The sequence below is a fragment of the Anastrepha obliqua genome, chromosome 1, assembly GCF_027943255.1.
Source record: "Anastrepha obliqua isolate idAnaObli1 chromosome 1, idAnaObli1_1.0, whole genome shotgun sequence".
NCBI lineage: Eukaryota > Metazoa > Arthropoda > Insecta > Diptera > Tephritidae > Anastrepha > Anastrepha obliqua.
The window spans coordinates 84,751,902-84,768,002 of NC_072892.1; the positions used below are offsets into that span (position 1 = coordinate 84,751,902).

The 16,101-nt window shown below is 33.0% G+C and overlaps 1 protein-coding gene across 7 annotated transcripts in view; it reads right to left on the reverse strand.

Annotated features, from left to right (window-relative positions):
* Positions 1-16,101, reverse strand: part of LOC129247695 (tropomodulin-like) — a 63,320-nt gene that overhangs the window by 4,932 nt on the left and 42,287 nt on the right. For 3 of the 7 annotated variants that reach the window (XM_054886959.1, XM_054886967.1, XM_054886942.1), the window contains exons 3-9: positions 15,190-15,481; positions 13,880-14,100; positions 13,553-13,804; positions 13,338-13,485; positions 11,161-11,443; positions 3,034-3,493; positions 1,900-2,348 (exon numbers count right to left, since the gene is read on the reverse strand). In XM_054886959.1, the coding sequence (XP_054742934.1) occupies positions 3,487-3,493; positions 11,161-11,443; positions 13,338-13,485; positions 13,553-13,804; positions 13,880-14,100; positions 15,190-15,481 (1,203 nt within the window). In that variant the 3' untranslated portion in view covers positions 1,900-2,348; positions 3,034-3,486. Of the gene's footprint in view, positions 1-1,877; positions 2,349-3,033; positions 3,494-7,156; positions 8,036-11,160; positions 11,444-13,337; positions 13,486-13,552; positions 13,805-13,879; positions 14,101-15,189; positions 15,482-16,101 lie in introns of all 7 variants that reach the window. The other 4 variants (XM_054886950.1, XM_054886975.1, XM_054886994.1 and 1 more) reach the window with 4 other exon arrangements.

Here is a 16,101-nt window from a genome sequence, read left to right on the forward strand (position 1 = left end):
TGACAAAGCAATTTTGATTTCTGACTACAAAAGTGGTTAAAAAATGATACCAATAAATTGGGTCTGTGAAAACTTAATTTTAACAAAACATTTTAAAAACAATAGCACAATTAAGACTAATTTTTTTATTGCATATTCTAAATATTATTACGGATTTCAAAATTCACATAATATAGACTTCGTTTGTGTCACTAACGCCACATTTATGTATTTCACTAATATGTATGTAATGAAATTATATCAAAGTGAGAGTACTACGGAATCCAATTACAGATTAAGGTAATGCCGATCACCTTTTAATACGTAGATAATAAAGCTTATAGTCGCAAAAGCCCTATCTGATAATTAACTAAAAACTTACAAATTTGGCAATATTCGATTTGTATTAACTCTTGCTGAACTGTGGATACACTCATTACATGCTTAAATGTATTCTTAAAAAAAATAGTTGATTTTTAAAATACCGAAAAAGTCTGAATCTGATTTTATTTTTTGGCTAAGAAAAACTGTATATACATACTTACATACATATGCATCTATGTACATACATACATATACTTATGGACAAAATTTTACAAACGCAATATTTTGACTATGCTTCTTTTTCCCATAATTTTTTATAAAAATTTAGTTCATTCTACAACAATCATCATTTAAATTAAAGTTTTAAACCTTGTACTTTTAATCAGAAAAAGAAAAAAATGTATACGCAGTTCTATGGCTTATTAAATTCTAGTATAGTGGCAGGTTTTCCTTAGTGGGCCACCCATAATTGACCTTTTGATGTTTTTGTGTTATTGGCAGATTTTGAGAGATAGCATGGTGTGAAATATTGTCACGAAAGCATTTATGTATATATATATATGTATATATATATATAATTGGCGCGTACACCCTTTTTTGGGTGTTTGGCCGAGCTCCTCCTTCTATTTGTGGTGTGCGTCTTGATGTTGTTCCACAAATGGAGATACCTACAATTTCAAGCCGACTCCGAACGGCAGATATTTTTACGAGGAGCTTTTCCATGGCAGAAATACACTCGGAGGTTTGCCATTGCCTGCCGAGGGGCGACCGCTATTAGAAAAATGTTTTTCTTAATTTTGGTGTTTCACCGAGACTCGAACCAACGTTCTCTCTGTGAATTCCGAATGGTAGTCACGCACCAACCCATTCGGCTACGGTGGCCGCATTTACGTTAATTTAAATTTTTCGACGAGTTATTTGAAAATTTGCTTTTATACTTTTTGCAATATTTCAGCACATATTCACTCGAATCTTACGGCTTTTTGCCAGCAGTCAGAAAACTTTTTGAGTAACGTAATAAAGTAATTAGTTTTTAAAATGTCGAAAAATACTCAATTTATCAGAAAAAAAATTGAATTTTTTACCAACTTCTTATGTACCTTAACAAGCAAAAAATTCAAAAAACGTTATACAAAGTATTGAATTTTACTTCAAACTTCAAGCTTGTTATTTTACTAAAATTTTAATCACTTATAAAACTGCGCCCAAAAAATCTTTGTAGAAATTCTAATTAAAAGTCGAGAATTGGGATGACCCTTTCCATGAAATTTTTTTTATTTTTGAAAGTATTGAATGCTAACTTTTTTATAGCTCAATAATTCCATATCAATAGTAAAGTAGCTAATGTTCCACAGTGCACTTAAGGGTTAATTCCACACATGCAAAAATAGCCTTAGCATATTTTTAGGCGTGTTTTTTTATTGCTAGGTGCATTTAATACGGACTTCAGCTATACACAGATCTGAATATATGAATTGAAAATTGTATGTCATAAATTTTACTTTTCTACTGCTCCTTTTTGTATAAATTTAAAAAAATAATAATAATAAGTAAGCTACTTAATAATATTTTACCTCCATATACATACGTACGTACTTTTTGCACAAATTCATTCAGTGGGACTTTTCAGGCTTGATTATTACACGCACATATTTGAATTCGTGCAGGCACAGGTGGCTGCAGAGGTGATGGCATTTGTATTGGAGTTGGTGGTAGTAACAGTAGTGGATCGAGTGAGTAGAAGAGCAGATTTTGGTAGCTGTCGGTTGTGTTGCTGGTTTTGTTTTTGTTTTAACATGATTTACAAACATTCATTCAACAATACAGTAAGAATTTTAAAGTTTACACAATTATATCTTTTTTTTAATTTATCTTGCTTTGTTTGGATTATAAAAACTTAAGTAGTGTATAATTATGTATATTTAGAGGTTTTTCTTGTTTGTTTGCGGTTGGTTTTGCAAATTAAAGTGAACAACAAATTGGTTGGTTGGTTGGTTGATTGGTTCACATAATTTATTTACGCTGGTTCAGGCGATTTACACGTACTGGAAGTAGAGAAAAACACGAGGAAGAAAGAGAAAAAAACAACAATATTGATTAGTCAGACATATACATACCAACACATACTAAGGTGGGGTAGGCAATTTTAGTTAAACAATAACAACAACAAATGGCATTCATTTACAATTATTTTTAGTAAGAGAAAATTTTCACATTCATTATTATAGTTATTGGATTTGAGCCTTTGGTTAACGACAAAGGCTTGTAGAGTGTTACTTAAAGGCGTTTCAATATTATTTTGCGCATTCATTTGCATTTTATTTTCAGTACAACAACAATCATTGAAGACCAACGTTGAGTAAAACTGCAACAATTCGTAGAACATATCGGGGTAGTGGCAAACTCAAAAGTATGAGTCGAAAACTGAAATGCAGTGGTAGGATTGTATGCGAAGTTGTTAGTTGGCAAAAATACGAGAAAGTTCAAACGCTTAGAAACTATTAACTCAATATAATTAATTAAATAAATATATTATATAAACAAATATAAAAAAATGCAGAATATAAAAAATACATAAGGAATTAAGAGGCACTTGCAATCGAACTGGTTTTATTTTCGTTTGATTAATGTGTTCGAATAAATTTTATTTATTGGTTAGTTCACTTCACAACATAAAATAAGTCAACAACTAAAATAAACTCAAAACAAACAACTACAAATATTACGAACTTTTTGCGCTCAACATCCACGCCGATCGAGAGTCATAGTGAGAGTATAGTGTATATACATAAATACACGGACATGTTTTCGGTAGATTTCGGTATCATTTCACAGCTTCTTTACTATTTAGTTCCTTTTTCAATTCATTAATTACATTTTTTATTATAATTTTTCTCGTCATCGGCATTAGTTTGATTTTATGAATAAATATATGATTTAACTATTTCTTCAGTAAATTTATAAGGATGTATGTAGGTATTTTTTAATTTAAATATTGTGTTGTTGTTTCACGGGTTGACTGCATAGAGGGATAGATACTTTTGTTGTATTTGGTTTTTGTGGTAGTTGTGTTATACAAGTATGTTTCAGGTCTGCTATTCATTTCATCGGAAGTTTTTTTCAAGTTTTTTGTTTGTTTTGTTGGGTAGAGTTAATATTTCACTTAAAAATTTAAATCGCAGTTTAATTCCTAGACAAGAAAATAAATTTGGAAATATATTTTAGAATATGTTTTCTTTTCTTTTTCTTACTGGTTTGTATGATTGCTGAGCTAAAGTGTGAAGCAGTGTTTTTGCTGGTGTTTAGTGTGTATTTATAATTGGGATGTTAAGAAGATGCCTCAGAGGTGTGCTAACTAATTTGTGAGCTTAGGATATGAGAAGTTCTTTTTTTTTTTTAATTTGTAGATATAATTTGAAAAGTGAAAAAGTTAAAGAAATAAAAGAAGATGGGAGGAATCCATCATTTCATATTTAATACTCATTTATACTTTTTAATAAAATTTTTTTCTTTTAAATTCCAAAATTATAGCTTTCCTAAAACTAATATTATATTAAATATGGGTATGGTTATACACTGATTTTATATTTTTATACATACATAGGCCTTTAAGAGTCGTGTACAACATTTGGCGAGATCAACATATAAGATATCATACTCTGATGATCTCCATTGCAGGCGAAATGGATAGAATAAATCATGCACCAATTTTACTCACTTCAAGACCTGCTGGAGTCACCAAAGAATGTTGCTAAGCTTGATTAGCTATCTATTCTTGAGATATAGGTTACCCAATTTTTTTCATCAGATTATGGATTTAATGTTTAAAAATTTACATTCATACTTGGCTAAGTGGTACATGAGAAGGACACTTGTTTTTTAGAAGGCTGCTAACGTACACATTTTTCTTACAGGGTCCGGCAATCGAAAGGTAACTACCTTCAGAATGCGCGGGCAACAGCAGTCTGTTATTTGGCTAAATGATAGTCCAGAGTATTATTTACAAGCGCGCAAAGCATTTTGCCGAGAGTAAACGCGAAAAAAAGAAAATCAGTAATGGATTTCAAACGTAAATGTGTGATTGCATTATATTTGACTTGGAAATCACAACCAGCGATTGTTCGTGAGCTCGAGTTACAATGATACTGGTAGCATCGTCACAATGTACTGGTAGTGAAGAAGCGACTTGAGCGAAATTCCCGACGAAGTGCCAATTAAATGGCGAAAGAACTAAAAATATCTGACCGTAGCAACCGCCGTATACTGAAAAGTGATCTCTAAGTCAAGTCTTACAAGATCCAAAGGGCGCATGATCTCACACCAAAGCAGCAACAAGTCAGACTTGAGAGAGCGAAGGAGTTGCTTCGCTTGGCCGAAAGCAGTCAATTTTCGAACATTGTTTTTTCTGACGAGAAAAATTTTTAAATTGAGCAATTCGTAAACTCCCAAAATGATAGGGTTTATTTGACCGTCCGTTCATACGAGAATTTGAGTCATAGATTGGCCACCAGGAGGCAGTACCCGTGACAGGTAAAAGAGGTTGCTTTGAAGCCGTGGACAGACGAACATTTCGGTGGCAGACCATGGGCGTTTCAACAGGACTTGGAACCATCTAGCAAAGTTCGAGTGAACCAAGAATGGCTAAAAAAAAAGTTCCGAACTTCAAAAGGTCCACACAATGGCTCTCAAATTCACCAGACGCGAATCTGATGGATTATTCTCCTTGGGCCATTTTGGAGAGCAAGATTTCCCAGTCTCAAAAAGTAATTTTCCAAACTAAATGTATCGCCTTTTTAATTGGTTACACTTCGAAAGCCGGACCCTGTACTTATAAAGGTGCCGACATGGCTAAGTGAAGTTTACAAATTATTCATTTCTCATCTAAAGAGTTTTTGAGTGCTAAAGTTTTATCAGTTTGAATATTTCTATACACAATAAACTAATACTTTTAATTTAGTTAAAAGGGTGGAGAGAAGCCTAAAACAAATTCGTTACTGTCAGGATAATAAATTTAAGATATTAAATTTTTGATCAGAAGAAATTAGCAATGTTTGTTAACTAAAAATAAAAAACAAAAAACAAGTTCTTGTTTTTACAAATTGGACATATTGATTATATAAAATGTGTTGTTTACTTATATACTCGTTAAAACTAATATGTTGCTACTTGTAATATTGACTAGCGAGTTTTGAGCGAAATTTTATATGATAGATTATTTTTCAGGCAATAAATTTAACAAAATCGAAAAATAAATTGGAATTATTAGAGTAGTTTTATTGGTTGAAAAGAAAAAAATGTTAAATATATATTTAACTATTTATTAGACTTTAATATTCTACAACAGCCACTTTTAAAACTTGTATAAAAAATAATGAAATTTCTAACTAAAATTCTATACAAATTTGTTTTAGCGATAGGCAGCACTAATTTTTATAAAAATTAATAATAATAATAATTTCAAGCTTACATAGCTTTCATGGGCATTTACCAAATACATATACGAAAAGTAAATAAATATATCTAGGAATTTTATTAAAAAATAATTAATTTTTTTATAAGCTCAGAAGCACACCTCTGAAAAGGGATGTAGTGTAAGGTCCACCGCACTCAGCTCGATTCGGCATCGTAGCATATGTGACAAAACGTACGCGAGAAAAACGCTTCATTTTCGTACACTTGTGTGGAAACCCACACGAGTCGTAAACTACACAATTTTTCACTGTATTTCCACATCTTGTAGTGAGAAAATGGTCGGTGAAATATATATGTAAATTTATACAAGTGATAGAAAAATACGCGCGTTGAAATAGCCACAATTTGAAACAATACTGGCGTAAGTAAGTATTTTAATTTTGAATGAGAACAACGTTTACCGTCGCTCTTTAAAATTATTTTTATACATTCTGTAAAATATTTGAAATTTGGAGTAATCTTGCTTTAACTCCTTGATCGCTTTTTTCTTTTAATTTTTCCTTCTACGGAGAAGTTAATTGAGCAAATTCAATTCGTCTTCATCACTCGACCTCTCTATGTTTCATATTTTGACGAATGAAATGCGTCTCGTTTGCGGATCAGCAAGTGTACCATCAACTCCGGTCGCTGCACGTCAATGACGATAAGAGCCATGTGCGGAGGAGCTAAGTGTTAAAGTTTTGGTAAGTCTTTGTTTGAGGAAATCATAGATGGCGCTACTTGGATGAAACTCGAACTTATACTCGTGTGAACGCATGCTTTTAGTACAAATGAATAAATTACTATGAACAAAATGATGATATAGTCAGTCAATAGTTTAATACATGCAATAGAATATAAGCACAATAATGAAATAAACACAAAATATGGCAGTGTTTCGCCGATGTACACGCGAACTAATATAAAACCTATAATTTATAAATATGTGGAGATTTCAATAGCAGCATAGAGCGTAACACTGCTCACTAAAAGTCTGAACACAGCACGCTCGCACATGACGAATCCGGGGATACAAGCAGGGTTTGTAATTAACCATGCCAAAATTACGGCAGTTTAGGTGCGAAAAAAGTATACATGAAAAGGCGTGTCATTTTTAGAGAAACTTAATTACTTATGTATATAATATTAAAATTATATTCATTTTTTTAAGCACATACGATTAGGAAGCTTCGTTCGCTCGCTCGCCTATCTATTTACGCATACATAGCGGCTATAAATATTGCTATAAGCAAATTAAAAATAATTTTTTTTCTTTTTTTTCCTTTTTAGATTTTGGTTTAGTTGTTATACGAATTTGCATTGCACAAGTTTGCTTGCTTCAACACTCTACGCTTGCAGTAAGTGGTACATATCAATAGTTTTGCTTTATTTTCATAGATACCTTGTTTAATTTTATAAATATTTACTCCTAGAAACCATTGAGAATTTCTCGAAATATCGTGTTTAAATAAATCAGTATCAGTATCAGTTTTTCGTCTTCTTCATCTTCATCGGCTTGTTTCCTCATGCGCTTCACACACTCTTATCGTGTGGGTGGTGCATATGAAAATTAAGTATATGATTTAACGTAAACCTAAGTTTTTTTGCGCAACATTTCGTTTATGTTTGAAATGTTTTTTCTTCTTTAGTTTCTTTTTAATTTTTGTTTGTATATGATATAGTAATTTTTGTGCGATTGTGTATTTTCGCGTTGCTTCTGCACAACGTGTACTTTTGTTCTATTTTCACAATCATTGTTTTGCTTTTTCGTTTTTAACGAGATTAGTTTTAGTTTAAAGTATTTTTCGACCTTTTTAAATATTCGTCGATCCATTTCTGCTTTATATTCGCTCTATTTTTGTTAAAAATTGCCATAACATCAAAATCGAGCGCAGAAGGCAAGCTTAAAAATTGTTTACGAATTTCTAACAGCGTTCCTGACCCGTCGAAATAGTTTTTTGTTTATAACTTTTTAAGTTATTTTGGGATGGATCGTCTGCGCGGCCTTTTGACGTATTACTTTTCCTTGCTTCTTTCATATTTGCTTACTTGCTTGCAATTGACGCTGTGCTTATGTTTTTGTCTTAACTTACGAGTGCGTTAAATATTTAGTAAATAGTTTTTTTTTGTTTATTTTGTTTAATTTCATTCATTATACATATATGTATGTATATATACATATGTTTTTCAGATCATTTATAAATTTACTGAATTCTTGCTGACTTTCTATGCAGATTATTGAAAAATCTGAACTGCAGGCGTAACTCAAGATCTTTTCTTACTGGAAACATAAAGACAAAAAACATAGAAAGAAAGGAAAAAACAAGTAAAAGTTAGATAACTGCAAATGAAAAGGAAACTATGTACGAGTGTGTAAATCAAAGAACATGAAACCAAAACAACGACACAATTGAATTTTAATCAAAGTATTGCAGTAACAAAACTTGTTGCTTAGTTGGTAGAGGGGAATTATTTGGACCAAAGAGTTGAATGAAGAAGAATAGAGGGAAAAGAGCAGTGACAAGGAAAAAATAAACCAGAGACCGAACAGATGTGGTGGTGATAACAGGAATGAGGATGGTCAAGTCAAACAACTGGACGAAAGCAGAGTATTTGAATATACTCGAAATCGATTTTCGTATGTGTAAACAAATGGATAAACGCTTATGACCAGAAATGGTGCTTAAGCTTAATAAAAGAGTGGCTACAAGAGCACTTTCAATTTGGGTGCTTATGAGTGAAATAATTGAGGTAATCAAAGCTGGGTCGCTAAATTAAAAAAATACCATATGCACAATCCCCGTTTATTGAATTGTGACTCATTGGAACAGACAAAAAAATATTTTAGACTATTTGTGTCAAATTTAAGTTTATAGTACTTTTACTTCCAAGCTGAAAAACAAAATTATTTTAATACCACAAAAAAAAAAAACATAAATAAATATTAAAAAAATACGCTTGAGCCTACAACGAAGCAAATAAGAATGCCGACAATGATGAGCAAACAAATGATTAGATTTATACTCGGCCAAGCACTGTAACTCCTTCAGCAGCATTCCCCATTTATGGGGGGATGTTTAAAAAAACAACAACAGCAAACATATGACTTTGTGCTGGCTGAACTTTCATACAATTTAACTTTTAATTTCATTTAGTAGCGCTGCGAAAAACAAAGTTTTAACTACATATTTTTTTGTACTAATTTTTTGTTTATGTTTATATAAAAGTATAGTGCATTCTATTTCTGCTATGAAAAAACTCCTCATAAAAACCCCATTCACCGTTCAGAGTCGGCTAAAAGCTGTAGGTCCCTCCATTTGTGGAATAACATCAAGATGCATACTACAAATAGGAGGAGGAGCTCGGCCAATCACCTAACAGAAGTGTACGCGCCAATTATTTATTCTTTATATTGCATTCTAACTCAGAGCTACAAACTGTGTATACAAATCGAAAAATTTAACAATTAAAAAAAACAATGAAAATTTAACAATTAAAAAAAACAATGAACTTTCGAAATATTCTGGCTATTCAGTTTTATATTATAAGAACGTGCGAATTTCAAGTGGCTCAAAATTATTTTTGATTTTAGACAATTTTTTCGTGGAGATATTGAGTATTTTCTTCCGAAAATGTGAATTATATGGCAGAAAATTCACAACATCGTATGCATAAAAAAAATTGTCATAATCAAGAAAAATTTTGAACAATTTCAAACTTACACTTTATTGTACTAAAATGGAATGGGCTATAAGAGTTAAACATTTTAAAATTTGTTAAATTTTTGTGAATTTTGTACAAAGGTTGGAGTTTTGAGTTACATGAACTTCGTGGTAGAATGCGCATAGTTTTATAAAAACATTAAATACAGAAAACAAAAATAGTTAGAATTTGGCAATTCCTCACGCTACTATTATCTTAAACACCAGGGTAAAAGTATTCCTTTAAAAATACAAAAAAATAACATAATTTCATGGAATGTCAAAAATTAAAAAATAATTTTTAATTTAATAGAATAAAAAATGCCTTTAGTAAAAAATGTCATTTACGAAAAAAATTTCAATTTCGTGGGTAAAATAAAGTGTTTCTTTGATGCCATGAGTACCAAAAAAGGCCTTCATGCATCGATTCCGAAAATCCAAATCCAAAATTTCGTGTAAACTTGTCCTTATATGCTTTGCTCAGATTCTTCATAGGTACCTTCACAAAATAGGGATAATAATAAAAAAAATATACAAAAAAAGTACAATAAGCAATTCAACGAACAGGGTATGTACAATATATCTCGTATTTATTTTCAACATTTAAATTTATATACATATGCAGATGGATATAACCAATGAGCGATTGAGAGCAGACTGATGCCAGAAGCAAAAAGATGGACAGTCAAGAGAACAAGGCGAGTTATGCAATGAATAGAGCAATACAAAAAGTAAATGAGGATGGTAGTTGGCCACTTGATGAGTTAAGAATGATTTCTTCAAAAAAGCACATCCATGCACTCAATGCAATTCTATCGATGAACCGAGGATAATTATGCAGATGGTTTTATAAAGGCAGATGATATGAATTTCAAAAAGAAACCTTAACATTCGAAACATAAATTATAGACTATAATCATTTGTTAGATTATAATGGGGCTTTCAATAAAGGTGTCCGATCTTTCAGCTGTTGTTGCCAAAACATCGTTAAGCTTTCACCAAAGCTTAATAAATAATTATTAATCAGACCAATAAAACTTGGAATGCAGAATTTGGACGGCGGCCATATTGTGCTCATAAAGGAACCACAAATTAACTATCTTAAATTTTTATTGTTTTTTTTTATTGTATTTTTAATTTCAGCTTAAAAACTGGACACGCTTATTGCAATCTCCGAACAAATGTGCACCCATTTTTACAAACTTTTATGGTTCGTCATTTTTTACGTATTTAAACGGTAAAAATGTCTATAAATATTGACTACTTCCCGCACAAAGGAATCGAATAGTCTGAATGGTGAGACGGATAAAAAAAGAATAGAAACAAATGCACCTCAATTAATGCCTTTCCTGTGAAGTTGATAAATTCATTACCAAAAACTTTAATAACAGTGTTAGTTTACAACGAAAATTCCATATTTGATGAGTTCATTTGATGAGAAAATTTTCATATACATATATGCAAGTAACTATAAACACCAATTAGAAGTGATATTGAGTGAATTGGTTGGCTGGTGGAGTGTGGACATCTTGTGTATTTTTGTATTAATGGTGAATATTGTACATAGGTGTTTGTACTAAGTGTTTTTGTTGTTTTAATTCTCGCCTGTTGTTTGTTTCTTTGTTTGGTGACTTGCATTGTTTGTTTGCGCTTCATTTTTTTTTTTTATTGTTTTGTTTTTTTCTTTTGCTCCCTACAAACTCACATGAGTGCGTTATAACTGTTGGCGTTTTGATTGAATGCCGGCGATGGTGATTGCAATTCCGAACTGGGTGTTACTGCACGACTACCCGGTACCACCATATTATCCGGATCAATTTCAGGATCAAAGTCATCGCCACGCACCACATTGTCAGCGTCCTCTTCGAGATCGAATGCGATGCGTGGGTTCGGTGATGGTGACGGCGATGACGATGGCGATGGCAATGCCCTATTGGCCGGCATAATTAGTTTCGGCAAATTTGGTTTCAATTTTTGTACGCGCACAACTGTTGATTGGGCGATTGATTGGTGTGTGCATTTAGATGATGAGACAACGTTGATATTCATTTTTGATTTGTTTAATTTACACGTGTACAGATTTACATTTCATACGAATTTGGCGATTGGTAAAAGTGGAATTTTCAAATAAATAAACAAAAATATTAATAGGAGGTACTATACTAAAAATATTTGTAATTATAACAAAACAGGAATTTAACCGGGTTCAACAACAGCAACAAATCGTTAAAGATTTAATTTACAATGGAGGAAAACGAACGACATAAGAAACATATTTTGGCTAAAGTGAAGGATGAATGAGGCAAGATGAGATGAATGAAGCTTGGAATAGCTGTCTGGACAACACATATGTATACCCCCTATATGGCGGCAGATATTGCTAAATTAATTTAATTAATGAAATGTGTTTGTATGCGTTTTCGGAGCACAATGGAAAAGAAATAGGATTTGACAGCATGATGACAAATTCACAATATTAGTGATGTAATCGCTATGTATGAAAAGTCCCGCCGTTGAGTTATGATGAATGTATATTCTCTTTCTTACTAAGTTGCTATTATAGATTATTCTAAATTAAATTATTTATTCCACTGTAAATATTTGTTTGTTTACTACTTATGTATTTATTACAGACCTGGGCAACAATATTATCAACGAAACGTAAAAACAACAAGAACTGCAACAATTTAACAAAATAACTAATTAACGAATTAACATGAGACTGCAACAAAAACAATTGAACGATCGATGAACAACGCAGAGACAATGCGATTTTGCACATTGTGGCACATTTTCGAACGAAACTTGAGCAACGAAATATTTATGTGGATATTTGGTCGAATGTTAAACGCAGTAAGATGCATTTTTGGGAGAGAGTAAGAGAACAGGGCAATCAATATTACCTTACGCCGGTCAATACAACTACATTTGGAGTTGGTATTATAAACGAGCGAAAAAATTGTAGCCGAAGGAAGCTTAAAAAACATTTAATTTAAATTTTAAAGAACTGTGAGAATAATTTTTTAAGTAACCTTTTTAATATTTTGCGTTTAATTTTTAAATAATAAAATTATAAATTTACGCGAAAAAAAATTTAAATGAATATTGAGTTTTTTAAATTTCCTTCTCTTCGCGCTCGTTTGCATTTTGCATTATATTCAATGCAGCGACAACGACGTTAGCTGGCCCTGGCAGCCGGGCCACTGCTGCCTCTGGCATTTGGGGTTGTAAATCAGCGCCACTTTTCACATCTAACATTTCGTTGGCTGCTTTTGTATCGCTATCATTTTTCAATGAATGCAAAACATTCATATTATCTAAGCAATTGGATGCATTGATTGTTAAGTCATCTTCTTTCTTCTCAGGAGCAGCTACAGCAGTCGTAGCTGTATCTGCTAATTGAATTTTTTGCTCAAATTCAGCTGCAATTGACTGCTTTGTGGTTACATTGGCGGCAGATGCAGATGATGATGAAACGCCGTTTGCCAATGTTTCCAAATGAGCGGACAAAACTAACGATGGCGATGATAATGGTGAAAATGGTGTTGGTGCTTGTGACGATGACGGTAAGCACATGAGCGGCGTGCTTTCAGCAGCTGCGGGTGATTGTATTTCAGCTGTGTGTGAAAAATGTGAAGAATGGGATGCTTACATCAGTTTATTTTTCAGCGACCTAATCAATTGTACTTAAGTTTAGATGTATACAGTAAATAAACTTATACAAGTATGGGCAGTCAGATCAAGGGTGAATTGAGTCTGCAGGGTATCGAGTGAATTGCACTAGAGCCAACGTTGTTTGTTGAGGATGTAGCATGTATGTAATTGCTCCTGCTACTAATATTCTGCAGATGAAAAAATAACTAAATGAAAACGTGTACTCACTTCTATCGATATTACGCTGCAAATGGGCGGCGACTCTGTGGCGTGCATCATTGAACTCCAAATGCAGTCCTAATCTGAGTAATGATGGATTCTTTTCCACTAATTCGGTAATTTCCATTTCAATCTTATTACCAAGCACTGAGGATCGCTGTAATGCATGAATTGAATTATTTGTTAAATAATACCATTTTATGAGGAAATTATACAGCTCTTACCTGATTGGATGCCCTGAACTCTTCAATTGTGCGACACTTGAGCAGGGCTTTCACTAAGGTCACCACAACAGGCGGACTAAGGAAATTTGTCTCAACATTTAATACTCTCAGGGTTTTGCTTTTCTCGATTGCTTCAGCCAACAAGAGAGCTGTTTTGTCGGTTAGACCGACATTTGTTAAGGAAAGAACTTCCAAATGTTCATTATCGGGCAGTACTTGGAAAAGTTGTTCGTATTTCTCATCGGAAATGTTCTGTAAATAGTAAATCCAATGCAAAGGGTGAAATGTGCATTATTATTTGTGTGTGCGTAAATGTTGTCGGCTTACCTTAATGTTATTTAAGTTCAGTTCAATCAATTTTGAATCGTTATCTTTTACACGTTTAATTGACTCCTCGACATCTGTGTTATTTGGTGGGTCCATGGGGAACAATTTTGGTTGAGTTGATTTCGTAATGCCGTCCCAACCCATACCAACTGGTTGACCCTTGTTCAACAATGAAGCATGATATTGATCCTGATTCATCATAGAATGGAAACCAAGAATAGCTGAGGAAGAAAGATAAAATCAGTTTTAACAAACAGTTTTTTACTAAAAGTTTTTAAAGCAAGAGCTATCGTATTTTTTTCTCAGATCTATACGATACAGGGTATCATATGTTTGTTAACCTAACGGTGTTTTGCAAAAGCTTAATAAAATTGAGATAGATGTAGGAAAATATATATGCGGAATGAATGAGGGAATACATTGCATGCCCACTGGCCCGTTTGAGCAACAAATAACTCAAGTAGAGGATGAGTTATCTCAATTAAAAATAGATAGAGATCTCCTTTTTGGTACAGGGGTGGCTGGAAAGAACAAAAACCGTGACCATCTGTCATATAACAGTAGTTTTTAAAAATGCAAGTAAATTTGTGTATTTCCACACCCACCCTAATGAGGTTAGTACATACTTTGTATTTGATCTACAATAACTTGTATCAACGGGTTTTTCGAATCGAATGTACGTTGCACGCGAAATTTGAAAAAAAACGCCTTACTTTTTGAACACACCTCGTATGCATGAGGGGGATTATTTTGAAGAAGGCAAAATATATATTGGTGAATAAGTTAATATTCTTCGTGGAAAACCTTACTTTTTGAACACACCTCGTACATGTCATTCCTACACTTCTTACACTGGTTTGTGCTATGTAATAGAGAGTTGCGAATATTTCATTAATTAGGGACGATTAATTGCCTAAAATTGGTGAATGTGATAATATTAAAATAATTCAATCGGCCCCGGTAGCTGAATGGTTGGGTAGGTGCGAAAATACTATTTGGTAATGCCGGGATTCGCCACCTCGGGCATAAAACAACAATTGCTCGAATAAGTTTTTTCTGCGGTCGCTCTTCGGCAGGAAATATCAAACCTCCCAGTGTATTTATGCTATGAAAAAGGTTTTCATAAAAAACCATCTGTCATTCTACAGGCGGCATACAACTGTAGGTTTTATCTAGGTCTATTTGTGGAAAAAAAATCTAGACTAAAAAAAATATGCCGGGTATATAAAGTCCGTCTCCATCCAAACTTTTTTAATTGTTCTTTTTTCCAATTTCAGTTTTTCCCAAAAACTAGAAGTTTCTTTACATACCAGCCAAATCGATAATCTCTTCTTGTGTAGCATCAGTCAGCGCATGCTCATATTCTTCACCCAAATCGATGGCGATCTGTTCCTCAGCGGCAACTTCACTTTCATCCCGTGGCGGTGGCACCCATTTTTTGCCGCGTACAGTACCCTTAACGTAGGGTTCGAACTCCGGCTCGTCGGGTGCTTCCAAGGCCTGCTTATTAATGTGCTCAATCAGCTTTTTGCGATCCAATGGGCCAGTGGGATTTTTTTCGCATTCATAGCTGCAACGTTGATCGGGCGGCAGGAAATTGTCCTAAAGAGATAGAAAATTTAGGAGACTTGTAATAAATTTATTTTACTTTTTTTTAACAATTTACAATACTGAACTTTTATGATGCAGCAAATATTATGAGGTTTTAGCAATTTAGCCTCTCGGCATTGAACTTAAGTAGAAGGTGAAGTAAGAAGTTCTCAGGTTTTCATCGCTTTATCTCAACGATGTCTTAGAAATATGAACTTATGCATGTTCGAGATACATAATTAGTTCCTATGCACAATAGAAAGTTTTTACTAATAGCGGTCGTCCCTCGGCAGGCAATGGCAAACCTCTGAATGTATCTCAGAACAATTATAAATTAAATTATCTAAATAGAATTTAAATTACTCTCCTTCCTATTCTAAAAAAAGATATAAATAAATAAAAACAATACAAGAAGAGCACACTTTGTATGAGGCAGTATCAAGTTGGCTTCTAGCTACATCATGGTTGTAAGGTTTGAAGCCGTCTATTTTTTTATTCATACATATGTGTGTATGTATACATTCCAATTCATTAAGAAAAAATGTAAACTTAACAATTGCAGCCCTGCGGAAAAGTTCAAGTACGTGTTTAATTGAACACAGTATCGTAACTTTATTCTATAAAATACAGCC